Source organism: Anolis sagrei, chromosome 1 (assembly GCF_037176765.1).
Source record: "Anolis sagrei isolate rAnoSag1 chromosome 1, rAnoSag1.mat, whole genome shotgun sequence".
In the NCBI taxonomy this organism is placed as follows: Eukaryota; Metazoa; Chordata; class Lepidosauria; order Squamata; family Dactyloidae; genus Anolis; species Anolis sagrei.
The window spans coordinates 219,555,128-219,569,041 of record NC_090021.1 but is presented as its reverse complement, the minus strand read 5'-3'; the positions used below and the strand labels follow the sequence as shown (position 1 = coordinate 219,569,041).

Sequence of the window (13,914 nt, the reverse complement as noted above, 5' to 3'; positions counted from 1 at the left end):
TCCTGGGAATACTCCTTGAAGAAAGGGCAGCATGGCAAGAATCGGCCGTGATCGGTGACTTGTTAGCGGATTATGACAAAAATATAACACTAAAAGTAGCCACATTTGCAATTGCAGCCCAAAAGATCAGAGACAGAGTAGCAAAATCCTCGTTGGAGTCCAGATAGGGAAAGGGAGAAGGTTAAGGATGACACATACTACTGTCAGGTTTCTGCCAGCAAAATTTTAAAGATCTAGTTTTTTAAAATTTTTTGAATGGGTTTGATCTGTATTGGAATGTGTTTATAAAGGTTGTATGTTGTTGATGTCATGGCCTATGGCTAGTGCAATAAACTTTATTCACCTCACCTCCTATGGCTGACTTCTCTGGTTGAAGTAGTCATGTTCTTTGATTTGCATGTGAACAATTTCAACAGAAAGGAAGAAACCATGAAAATGAACAAAATATGGCTACCAGTATTTAAAAAAAAAACCTCTAAAATTAAAACAGCAAATAAAGAACTACACTCAAACACAGGGGAACTCCAGACAAGAAACAATCAGGGACAGCTAATCACGTCTTAACAAAGGATTCCCCCAGGCACTAAGAAGCTACACCTAAAAATTGTCAGGCAATCAAATGCTAATCAAGGTGGCCAACTGCAACATTCACATCTGGCTCCAACAGACAAGAGTTCTTTCTCCCACCCTGGACATTATTCCACAGATATATAAACCCCATTTTCCTAGTTTCCAACAGACCTCACAACCTCTGAGGATGCCTTCCATAGATGCAGGTGAAAGGTCAGGAGAGAATGCTTCTAGAACATGGCCATATAGCCCAAAAAACCTACAACAACCCAGTGATTCTGGCCATGAAAGTCTTCAACAATACATTAATTAATATTGTTCGTTTACAACTTTTACGTCATCACTTTTTCATTCTGAGCTTTGAAGTAATATATTATTGCATTGCAGGACATATCTTTGCAATATACATCTTACTTTTTGGATTAACGAAGAGATGCCAATGTCCATTCCTCTCTGTTTTGATTTTACTATTAACATGTTAGTGCTCTGTGTGTGCATAAATGCCAGCCTGTTGTCTATGTAGGAGGTGCTGGGTTGGAATTTTCTCTGTTTTTGCAACCACCAAAGTAGTTATTTCGTAAAAGACAGCTTCTGAACACCACCCATTCATGCCCCTTTCAAAGCAAGAGTGGGCAATTGAAGTGGGTGGATCTGGGACAAAATTTTCTATTCTTGAGATCCCCCAGAGAGTAAATGTACTGTCAAAATGCCCAAACAAACAAAACAAAACAAAAGTAGCCAGATGTGTATTCTTTGTTTGGAAAAAGTAGGGGAAGGAGGTCTGCTAAACAGAGCAAGAAATGGCAGCAACCTATTTTACAAAATGATTTGACTCTCTTAGAGACTGCCAGTAGGACCATTCACCATTTTGGGCCAAAAATGCCAATCTAAGTAGTGATCAAGTGCTGCAAAACTGTCTCCTGCACAGTATAGTTAAAAGTTATAACAGTTGTGTAAATCAGTCAAAAGAAAGATTTATGGGGGCAATTTTGTTTTACAAATTTGATGAGTACAGATTCTCTAAGAATATATGAAGTGTCACTGGCAAGAGCATGGTCCTTATGGGAAACCAAGGTCTTTGATGGATAGTTCTTCAGGATCTTGAATGAATATAGCAAGCACTATGGTAATTTTTCATTTACTTGGAAAGAATAAAAGATTTGGCCAAGTATTGGGCTGTTTATGCATCCTTCCAACTCAGTATGAGCCACACTGCTGCCATGCCCTGAAACAAGAAGGAGCATCACAGTTGCTTCTTCTCGCCTTTTCTTTGATTTTGGGTAGAGTTTTCAAAATAGCCTTTTGGGCACAGCTGAGCCTGAAGTCATTTTTTGTCAAAAAAAAACCAACAACAATGTGCTATTTTCACTTTTTCCCCCCAATTTCCAGGAGTTGGGTGGTAGGGGGCTAGAGGAACACAAAGGCTTTACTAGACTTTTCCAGGGATGCATGTATACCGTAGGCAACACACTTCCTGCCTATGAACTGGAATTATCTGTATAATAGGGTATGAATGTGGGCCTAGTGAAGCTTATGTACCAGTAACTTATTGAAACCACTGTGCATTTGTACCTGAAGAAGTTTAAGCCTGTTAAATAAACGTTTTGTTATTTAACACTTTACGACAGCCCCAGTGGAAACATCATTGTGTTTTAAACCCTTTAAAGAAAACAAACACTATTGTAACACAAAAGGGTGTTACTAAGTATATTATCCACTTACAACTCAGCCTGATGACCAAACAAAAAGGTGGCAGTGAAGACAATTGAAGAAACAGTTTCAAAACCTCTCAGTTCAGACGTCATTAAAATATAGCTATACACAGTTTATATCTTTCCCTGTTTTATCAAGTTCCCCCCTGTGATATTCCTTATAAAAGGTTGGTAGCTTGTGGGATTCACATTTTGAGAATTCCCTGTTCCCTCTCCCTGCTAAAGGAAGAGCCTTGGTGTGATCCTTCTTGGGATAATCCTTATATAGGGCTTAAAAGATTTCAGATTTATAAACTATTATTCTTTAGCAATAGGTAACTTTTGCAGACAAAGCAAGAATGTAATCTGCCACTACTGTTGGTTTTTTACCATTTCTAAAAGCAATCAGTCTAAAGCAGATACTAGCAGCATAAACTTAGAATATTGCCTCTCCATTTGCTTCTGAATACAGTTCACTCCTACAATGTACAGTGCAAACATCTGGATGTCCTACGTAAAGCAGTCCATGTGATTCCTCACCCCACAAACACACACACACTTTTTGGCATGTGCCTCAGTTTATTGTGATGCATAAAGGGGCCAAGCTTCAAAGAAGTTGCCTGGGTGGAAAGATAGGCACAAAAATTAATCAAGAAACAAAAATTTCATGTTACCTCCCACATTTAAGGCTTTGAGAAATATTCAGTTTTCTGAGTATTCTGTTTTCTGCCTGTCCCCAAAAGGGAATAGGTAGGCGTTTTCAGTGTTCAAGTAACAAATAATGTGTGCTTGTATGAACCCTTGCATATGCATTGGGGGAAGTATGTATGTGAATCATGACAATGGGGGCTGTTTGCTCCCATTCCCAACTTTTACAATATCTGAACAGTGTCCAATATTTATAATGGTGGGCTGAGCACAAGGGAGCATGCTGAGTCTTTTAAAATATATTATTTGGTTTCTAGTTCTTTCAGTAATATCATCATGCAGTCAGAACTCATGTAATGAGTTAACTTGCAGCTGTTTTCCTACTCTGAAAACCAAACACAGTACATACTGGTAAAGGGACCAAAGACCAGATTATCAACTTTGCAGCAGGGGGTGCTCTGTGTCTTGTGCTGCAGACTCACAGAGTATGCTGAGGACACCTGACATAGGAGTCATCTACAGTGTAGAATTAATGTAGATTGACATCACTTTAACAGCAATGGCTGAATGCTATGAAATCATGAGAGTTGTAGTTTTACAAAGTCTTTAGCCAAAGACTCCTCATGCCCCATCAAGCTACAAATCCCAGGATTCCATAGTATTGAGCTGTGGCAGTTAGTGGCATCAAGCATTGACAAACTTCAGCCCTCCCAGAAAACCCAGCCAGCTTACTGGTTGTTAAGAATTGTGGGAGTTGAAGTCCAAAACACCTGGAGGGCCAAAATTTGCTTATGCTTGAGCTACATTAATTCAACACTGTAGATTCACTGCTGAGATCTGACCCTGGAAGTAAATCTAATTCAGATATAATGGTCAAGTTTAGACAGGCAAAATGTACCAGGAAATATATTAGACGAGCTAATTAATGGCATCAGCTCTCTTATATTAAGGAAAACTGAATGTGGAGAGCTGCAGGTTTTCCTGGCTTGGAGTGGTGTCCTACAATATTAAGATGTTGTCACAGCAACAAAGTAAAGCAAAGTGAATACAAGACTGACTGACTCTTCTATGCCCTGAAATGCCTGAGAATTAGAGATCATAGACTATTGTAAGGAAAAATAAATAAATCATGAGAATGGAAGTCAGATTAGACATATGCATGTTTTTTCCCCTTCCATCTTGCCCTTTAGTCTTATGAATATGTGTAACCTTACTGTAGTCCCCTCAAGCCTGACAGTGGAGGAAGTGGAAATCTGAAAATTCTCTAGTACGTCAGCCAGGAAGAGCATGCTGACCTGACAAGTATAACAGAAATATGGTTTGATGAAGAGATTGTAAAATTGTAAGAGATTTTTCAATCATAAATTTTAGGGCTGGGAACTGTCAATATAACAATTTGTAAGTTGGTCTGAAGGTCTTTTTGACTGAAGGTCTGGATATAATAAGAAATATAAGAGGGAGGCATATATGTGCTCAGGCAGGCAAAGTAGTGGTAATCCAGGAAGATCTTGTCTCCCTTCTCTCCTGTTTTTGCAGTCCATCAGTTTTGAGTGTCCTTAATGGGATTGTGCCTTTCATACCCGGCCTTAGTTTCCCTTCCCAAGTTGATGGAAGTGGTCTCATACTTTTGACTTCATCAGACAGTGCTTTTTTCTGCGGCATACACTGGTTGAGCTATAGTTTAGCCACAGAGTCTGCCGGCTCCCATTCCACGACATAAAGGAACTTCCAGTGGGACTCCCCAGCTAAACTACAGTGAAACTGGTGTATGCTGCCACAACGGCAACACATGAGACTTGCACCAACAACATTGAAGGGAAGCCGGGTGACCAACACTTCCCCTCGTGGGATAGGCTTTCTGATAAGCTGGGCGATGTGGGGCATAGGACAACGGGTTCCCCATTCCCGCCAACAGGCATCGCCAGATTCGCCACGATCCATGGCAATTCCACCATCCAGTTGCTAGTGTTTTGAGATTTCATTCCCTTATTTAACTGAATGGCATTTAAAGTAAAAAAAAAAGAGTTAATTTCTTACTCTTGAGCTATTCCTGTTAATAATTTGTACAATGGTTTTAGAGTGAGTTTTGGTATTACAGTTTCACATTGCACAAGATGAATTTAGGAGCAGTTTCTACAAGTGCTTTAATGGAAAAATGGAAAAGTGCTGGGCAAGCCTGTTGAAATCTTAGAGTCTGCATAAGAAAGGTAACTTTTATCTTATTTTCTTCCTGTAGTAGATTTAAGATCTACATAATGTTTGAACAGCTGCGCAATTAAAAAAATGTAATATCCCTCACATACTACATTTGATATTTATTTTGGGGGGTTTTTTAGCATTAGTCTGTTACAGATTTTGAATAAACAAAAAAAACTAAATAATTACTTTTTTAAAAGCAGGATTTGAGTTCATTAGTGTTGAGATATTGGTCAAATTAGCCAACTAGCCACAATCCCTTGTAGGTCAATTGCTGTAAAAAAAATCAAATTATAAAACTGGCAAATCTTCAGAAAATGTTTAAAATGAAACCTTGTGCTATTATGGCCTCATTGCTTATGTGTTGTCTGCAAATCATAAGATGTTTCTGATACGCATGTGACCTTAGAGTAAACTGTACATGTGATCTTATCTTGCTGAACGGTTAAGTCTTCTGGAGAGTAAGGAAAGCTCAGTTCTTGGTGTAGTACTTGGCAGTATATACAAGTTGCAGAGGTGGTACAAAGTCTCTTTTCAGAACAACAGCATGATGCTAAATTGCAGGAAATAAATCATGCTACAAACCTATAAAGCTTTGTTAGACAATCAGACAGAGGAGGGGAGTGTGTGGGAAAGGCAGAGACGGGCAGAAACATTTTCAGTTTTGCCTTCAACTGCAAAGAGACTGCAGCCTGCAAAGAAGCAGAATGTTAAAGTGGATCACTTCGAAGCAAACAAAACAGATCAAGAAGGGAGTGAGTATGATCTGAACCCTCCTCTTTCTCCTTGCATCACATTAGCTAGAAGGGATAATAATAGCAGAATCATCTGGTAAAGTCGATTATTAAAGCCCTGTCAGCGATGGCTCAAATGTCTAACTCAGAGAAGGACATATTAATTGCTGTCCATCTGGTGAAGAAGGCAGATTTTGGTTTATTTTTTCTGTTAATGGTTTAAAACCTGAATGTGTGGGTTTTGAATGAGATAAAAAAAATCAAATGACACTTGCATAAATGCAAGAAAGATTTAAGATGTGGCTCTCTGTTGAAGGAGGACTATTATTCACATTATGTCAATTCACTCAAGCATGGAAAGACTGTCGTAGGATCAGAACCGAATGGAGTGCTTTTTAGGATTACAAATGTCCTCAATAGGAGTAGATGTTGAAAGGGAAAGTGGTGTATTTTAATCTATAATGTGAGAACACACCCATGTTTGTTGGAGTAGGTGTGGAAATCTATTCCTTACTCCTCCAGAGTAAGCAAACCTAGTCTTTTTTTACGTACAACTGTGGCTTAGGGATCAAAGTCAGTTTCAGGGAGGTGTTTCCTCACACCACCCACTTAACTGCCACACTATTCGTAAAAGGGGATGGAGGATGTGGCAAAACTTTGGATCAACTCTCCCTCAAATGCAGGGCAAATTGTCAGCTTGCTATTGAGATCAGTCATTATCTTGTGGAAAGTTAAGAGGAAAAGTTTTAGTGGTGTCATTTAATATTATTAGGCATGTTTATCATTTTAATTGTGTATTTTGCACGTGTCTTTTATTCTTTTAAGTATTTTACATGAGGATGAGCTATACCAGGCATGGCCAAGCTTGGGCCCTCCAGGTGTTTTGGACTTCAACTCCCACAATTCCGAACAGCCTACAAGCTTTTGGGAATTATGGGAGTCCAAAACACCTGGAAGGCTGACGTTTGCCCATGCCTGATCTATACTGATATCCATGACAGTTGTTTGTATCTTATGGCTTTAAAGCTCATATGGAAACTAGCTTCCGTTGCCCTTTCTGAGATCATTGTGTGAAGGTGTCCTCACAGACACAGTGGTGGCATGCCATCTCTTACAGAGTGGCTTCCTGCAAGCCAAATGCTGGTAAAAGTTCACATGGCACAGGATCTCCAGTGAGTGGAAACCATTGGTTAAGCTTTACCCAGGGCAGATCCACGTTGAAAGGATAATGTATGTAGAACTTCCTTGTTTCATCTACCACTTTGTTGCTCACTGTTACCTCACTGTTAATGCCTCATCTTCACTCTCTCTTGCTTACAAAGCTAGCACAAAAATTGAACAGTCACCAATAAAGAGTGTTAAAATAATTGAAATGTTTTCTTATGAGTACTATTGCTTTTGAAAATATATCTATAGCTGTTCCCCATTATTTTATTTTTCATTTGCTTAATTTTGATACAACTGAATCCTTAGAATCTATAATATATGAATTGCTTATAAAATTCTAAAAATGGACAGGGCACAATAAATAACTATAGGTATATGCTCTCTGATTGCGCAGCAAGCAATATAACTTTTGCAAATCTGTCCAACCCATTCAACACATGCATTATTTCTAGGCAAATACAAACAGGTAAAGTAATTTTGTGAGTATCATCTGTATGTTCATTGTTATGCATTCCAAAATATGTAAAATGATTTTGTCTAGTAAGTCATTGAGGCTTAATTTCTCAGGAATAAACTTCATCATTCTGCAATACAGTTGTTTTGACAGATCAGGGAAATTTCTGTTTGAAGAAATGGGAAAAAATAGTTGTTTAATTGAACACTCAAAGTTATGTTGAAAATATTATTGTGGGCCACAAAACATTGTATGATACAGAAATGGTACTGTGGCATTCCAGATGAAAAGGAATTCATGTCATGCTTTGAATCCAAATTTCAGCAAAGATTCTCTTTAGTGATCCCGTCTAGGGCTTTGGTATTGGAACCTTTCTAGTGTTTCAAACATTTACAAGGTTTCTAGATGGGTAAGAAAATAAGCTGCAGGTCTACCTTTAATTAAAAACGATTCCACTGAAGAGTGATTCAGTGATCTCAGGGTAAGCTGCAAGGTGGAGAGCTGGGGAAGAGAGAAGAAAGAAGAGGTAACTCGGCTAACAATCCATCCTAATTGTACATTCTAATTGAACATTAATGTAAGTGTGGCAGGATTCATTAGCACTTGCTTCAGGTCAGATGTGTTCACTGATTTATATGCTTCAGATACACCCTGACCCCTGAGGAGGATTTCATATCAAAGGGGTCTCTTTCAGGCCACACAAAATCTAATAATCATCTAATAACTCCTACTGCAAGCGAAGGCATCTCTGGGTCCACTCAATATAGTCTTACAGCTTTCTACTTTTCTTATGTGTGTGAGGTGCATGTTCTTGGTTAGATTATTTCAGAAACAGTGAATGGGATGGTTTCTGTCTTTATTTGTGGATAAATTAAGAGAGTAAGTCTTCAGATCAGTCTTAGCTTATGGTTTTCTTAGGGAACTCTAGGCAAGCTACCATGGTTTAGCATCTTTTACCTATTTATGATATGAGAATAATTGCTAACATTCCTTACAGTATACTTACTACAAGGCATATTGACTGTTAAACATTTTTTAACCTGAAGAGCACTGTGGGCTTGAAGCTTTTCCGAAGCTCCTGCTGTTGCCACTATTGTATCCAAGTCCCCTAAGAGTTGGATGAGGTGAAAGCAGCTATGGACACTCCCAAACTATGACTGATTAATTGTGGCAGACCCATTCCTTGATCCATGTCTGGATTTCAAAAATCCTTGGGCTAAACATAGGATTTATAGCAAGCAAGACTAGTCTTCTTGTGGCCATGTACCAGTAGGGAAATATGGATCAGTCCTAAATCTTCCAATCACACTATGAATCCAGATTATGATTCTCAAGTTCCAGATCTCAGCATGCAACAGGCTATATCCTCAGTAGGAATCATGCATAGCTTGTGACTTTCCAGCTGATAATGTAAGGACTTGAACTCCTTGGTGAGAAGAGATGCTTCACTGTAGACTAAGAGTGGCCAGAATTTATTTTGGTTCTTGCATTGCCCAAGGGGGCTTGGCTAAGGGAGAGTTAGCAGCAGAGGCTAACTCTCACAATGCTGCTTACACACATTAAATAAAAGAGGTTTGCCTTTGCAAAACACTCGCAACGGAACATCCGAACATATCCCCATACCAGGCATTTATCCCTATCTTCTTTATATGCTAATTCACAAATAGAAAGTTGAAGGAAGAAGCAAATCTTAAACTGGTGCTATAAGGTAGTACTTAATGATTTTTCTTTATGAGAAATTGAATGTTATTTCCTAATTCATAAATATGATCTCTAAAATCTACTCTAAGGAAGGTAAGAGACACTATTATGTACCTATATGTTAAGATTGCCATTCATTGTATCATGAATTACTTCAAGACTGATATTTCCTTAGATGTGATAATTATCCTGTCACTTGATATTCATAGAGCTAGGCTATTAGGGAGACCTTGCAGAGAACGGTCACCTTGTGGGTGACAGGAACCATGAGGCTCAAATCAAGCTTTGTCTCTGATGTCGGGAGACAGCTGAGCTAGGGCTCTAACAAAATAGACTTGAATTGTATCCTTGTCTGGGAAATCAGGTCCCCAACATGAGTTCATTGCCACATTGTGATGCAAAACCCACAAAAGATTGGTCTCCTTTAATCTGGCAATATTGCTAAGGATTTTCTTCTGAGCGCCCTGGCCACATGTCTTGGCTGGTGCCTACCTGTCCAGATACCCAAGGTATCTGATGCTGTTAGGCATATTTCAACATGCTCACCTGTATAGGGTTGTCATCATTGCTATCCATTAATGTATGGAAAGGGTTGCAACCTACAGCTCCTGGAATGAAGACAAATACACCCCACATCTGCCTTTGGTATTGGGCTTCCACTACCAACAGAATAGTGGCATTTTCCAATAATTTGGTCATAGTGTCCTTCTCAATAGATCTGTTTGGTTTTGGCTGTGGCTGTACTTCTAACTGGGATGATATTTACTCAAAACGGTTTTACGAGAGTCCTTCTCAACCCTTGGCAGTTGTTTTCTGAAGGGTTTTGATTTTCCTTCCTATCATTGGGAAAGGCCATTTGAAGATTTCATTTTGAGACAAGAACAGACAAATGACATACAACTGATACATAGATGATATGACATTTGCATTAACTTTTCTGCTCATTTTCATGAGCTATGACTAACCTGACCTAGTCTCAGAAACGAACGCAAGATGAAAGTATTATTGATTGGCTGCTCATCCATGTGGTTAATGATGATTTTAACATGGATCATGTTGCTCCTCAAAGACTAGGTTCACTAGTCTGTTTCAAATGAACTCTCTGAATCAAAGCAGCCTTTTTCAACTCCTACCCAGCTGCTACTCTGCTTGGTGGGAGATAACTGGCCACTGTGATTTGGGTATACAATTCAGATGCTTCAGGAACTACATTGGGTCCAAAATAGGGCTACTGAATTACACACTGAAATTTAGCAATTTGACTATCTGTGACTGCATTGCCAGTCATGCTGGCTCCCAGATTCCTTTTCTTGCTGTGGTTTCGCATGCGGGTTTTAATTTTTAAAGACTTTTGTGACTTGGGGCCAAGTTATCTGGAAGACCACATTCTTTCACGGTACAAACAGTGTGATTTTCCTCAGAGGCTTTGCTTTGATTCCCCTTGCTGAAAGAAGTGAAGCAGATGACTCCCAGGGAGAGCCCTGCTTTGGTAATGACATCCAAATTATGAGACACTCTTCTCAGGAGGCATCGTCTGGCCTGTGGTCTTTTTCATAATGAGGGAAGACCTTTCTTTCATCCAGGTCTCTCAATTTGAAAACCTATGACTGGGGTGCTGTGAGTTTTGCTTTGTTGTTGCATTTCCTACTATTTTTGATGTTGTGTTTTTATATTTCATATTGTTTTTACATTGCTTTTATTTTTTTATTTATTGTAAGCTACCCATATGGCATTAAAATGTCATTCATAGATTAAATAGAGATATAGGCTGTCCAAAGGAATTGAAGGGCGATTTCACAAATCTGCTTCTTTGCCTGATCACTGCTGGAAACAATATTATGTAGTTTGACCAGAAGGTCAGTTCTTTTGTTCTTTCCAGAAATGTTGGTGTTCTTCATCTTTTTAGCTAGGTTTTCAGTGTCCCAAAACAGATCATTTATTTTCAGAGAACTAGACAGATTATTAAGGGAGACAATCAGCGATGAATATATAACTAGGTTATCACTGCTCCCAAAATGAGCACTTATCATTCAGTTCGCTAACCTTTAAAGTACACATCCTGGACACAATGATAGACCATAAAATGGAATGCATTCTCCCATTTTAAATTGCTGCTTATAATTTGTCTGCATTGGCTTACTAGGCTTTTCCCACATACTCTCCCATCAGTTACTATGACAACTGCCTGAACATAAAATAACAGCTTTCAGACAATATGGGCATTGCTTTACAAAGTGTTTCTGGCTCATAAGAACTGAAGTGATTGCAGTGCTAAATTATTCATTGTTGTTCAAAGAGATTGCCCACCAATTAAAGAACTTCAAAAACTCTGGACTAAAATAGATGCCACAGAAACATTTTCATAAAATGTTGGCAACAAAATAAAAATGTATGCAGTATATGTATTTGCTATACTAGTAATGTTGATGCATGCAAATTTGGAGATATTGACTTGCAAACCCAGTATAAAATGTTTGTGTATGCCTCTGTGTTTATATTTGTCCGTAATGAGTGCAGAAAAATGTCTTAATTATTCAAGCAAACAACTGTTTACTCTACCGTATTTTCCAGCATATAAGAGGACTGGGAATATAAGACAACCCCCAACTTATTTAGTTGAAATATATAGTTTGGGATATACTCACCATATAAGACTACCCCTCTTCCAACACACACCAAATAATTTTTTTTTAAAAAATCAGATTTGATTTCAAAATGCCAATTTTCCTGTTACCGTACCTCCTTCTCTGTCTCTCAGATCTCGTACATGCGTGCCTGTGCCACTTCACTACAGTCCTCAGGAGTGAGATCTGAGAGGTAGAGAAAGTGGTATGGTAATAGGATACAAGGGCATGCCAAACATAGAATCATAGAATCAAAGAGTTGGAAGAGACCTCATGGGCCATCCAGTCCAACCCCCTGCCAAGAAGCAGGAATATTGCATTCAAATCACCCCTGACAGATGGCCATCCAGCCTCTGTTTAAAAGCTTCCAAGGAAGGAGCCTCCACCACACTCCGGGGCAGAGAGTTCCACTGCTGAACGGCTCTCACAGTCAGGAAGTTCTTCCTAATGTTCAGATGGAATCTCCTTTCTTGTAGTTTGAAGCCATTGTTCCGTGTCCTAGTCTCCAAGGAAGCAGAAAACAAGCTTGCTCCCTCCTCCCTGTGGCTTCCTCTCACATATTTATACATGGCTATCATATCTCCTCTCAGCCTTCTCTTCTTCAGGCTAAACATGCCCAGTTCCCTAAGCCGCTCCTCATAGGGCTTGTTCTCCAGACCCTTGATCATTTTAGTCGCCCTCCTCTGGACACTTTCCAGCTTGTCAATATCTCTCTTGAATTGTGGTGCCCAGAATTGGACACAATATTCCAGATGTGGTCTAACCAAAGCAGAATAGAGGGGTAGCATTACTTCCTTAGATCTAGACACTATGCTCCTATTGATGCAGGCCAAAATCCCATTGGCTTTTTTTGCCGCCACATCACATTGTTGGCTCATGTTTAACTTGTTGTCCACGAGGACTCCAAGATCTTTTTCACACGTACTGCTCTCGAGCCAGGCGTCCCCCATTCTGTATCTTTGCATCTCATTTTTTCTGCCAAAGTGGAGTATCTTGCATTTGTCACTGTTGAACTTCATTTTGTTAGTTTTGGCCCATCTCTCTAATCTGTCAAGATCGTTTTGAATTCTGCTCCTGTCCTCTGGACTATTGGCTATCCCTCCCAATTTGGTGTCGTCTGCAAACTTGATGATCATGCCTTCTAGCCCTTCATCTAAGTCATTAATATAGATGTTGAACAGGACCGGGCCCAGGACGGAACCCTGCGGCACTCCGCTCGTCACTTCTTTCCAAGATGAAGAGGAAGCATTAGTGAGCACTCTCTGTGTTCGTCCACTTAACCAATTACAGATCCACCTCACCGTAGTTTTGCCTAGCCCACATTGGACTAGTTTCCTTGCCAGAAGGTCATGGGGGACCTTGTCGAAGGCCTTACTGAAATCCAGGTACGCTACATCCACGGCATTCCCCGCATCTACCCAGCGAGTGAAAGAGGTGTGTTTCTCTGGCACAGTGCCGCTCTATCTATTTTTTCCATACCCCAGGTGTCCTGGATGCCTGTAGCTTGCTCTGCCCTTCACTTACACCTTCCCAGTGAGGCGCCCCCACACCTTGTCATTGGGACCGTGTTAAGTCACTTCTTTTTATGAATCCTGATGAGTGGATTTTCTTCTACTGTACTTGTACAACGCCGCCCTTGTTGCTTTCATACGGTCGCCACATATGGTGGGAATGTGGCCACGGCTGTTTTTGAGCTCCCCTTATTTATTTATTTATTTATTTATTTATTTTGGGCACTTCTACCCCACCCTTCTCAACCCCCTAGTGAGGACCCAGGGCGGCTTACAACCGGCACAATTTGATGCCAACAATTCAACAGATAAGATACATAACAACAATAATCACAATAGTTAAAACATTCAATTAATACAATAACAACTAAAAAGCCAATCTAGTGGCCAACGTTCACTGAGTTCTAAAATCCGTAAGTCCATTCACCATTACCATAGTCCTTTCCAAATTCTGGTCGCCATTACCTTGTCAGTCTGCCAGATCACCCAAAGGCCTGGTCCCATATCCATGTTTTCAGCTTCCTTCTGAAGGAGAGGAGGGATGTTGATGACCCGGGGAGTGAGTTCCACAGGCGAGGGGTCACCACTGAGAAGGCCCTGTCCCTCGTCCCTACCAGC

The 13,914-nt window shown here is 39.9% G+C and overlaps 1 protein-coding gene across 9 annotated transcripts in view; it reads left to right on the top strand.

Moving 5' to 3' along the window:
• KALRN (kalirin RhoGEF kinase) overlaps positions 1-13,914 on the top strand; it is a 607,994-nt gene that overhangs the window by 466,790 nt on the left and 127,290 nt on the right. Inside the window, exon 1 of one of the 9 annotated variants that reach the window (XM_060774986.2) lies at positions 5,725-5,860. The exons of the other annotated variants lie outside the window; for them this stretch is intronic. Within the exon in view, the coding sequence (XP_060630969.2) occupies positions 5,813-5,860 (48 nt within the window). The 5' untranslated portion in view covers positions 5,725-5,812. Of the gene's footprint in view, positions 1-5,724; positions 5,861-13,914 lie in introns of those variants that run through there. 9 annotated transcript variants of the gene reach the window in all.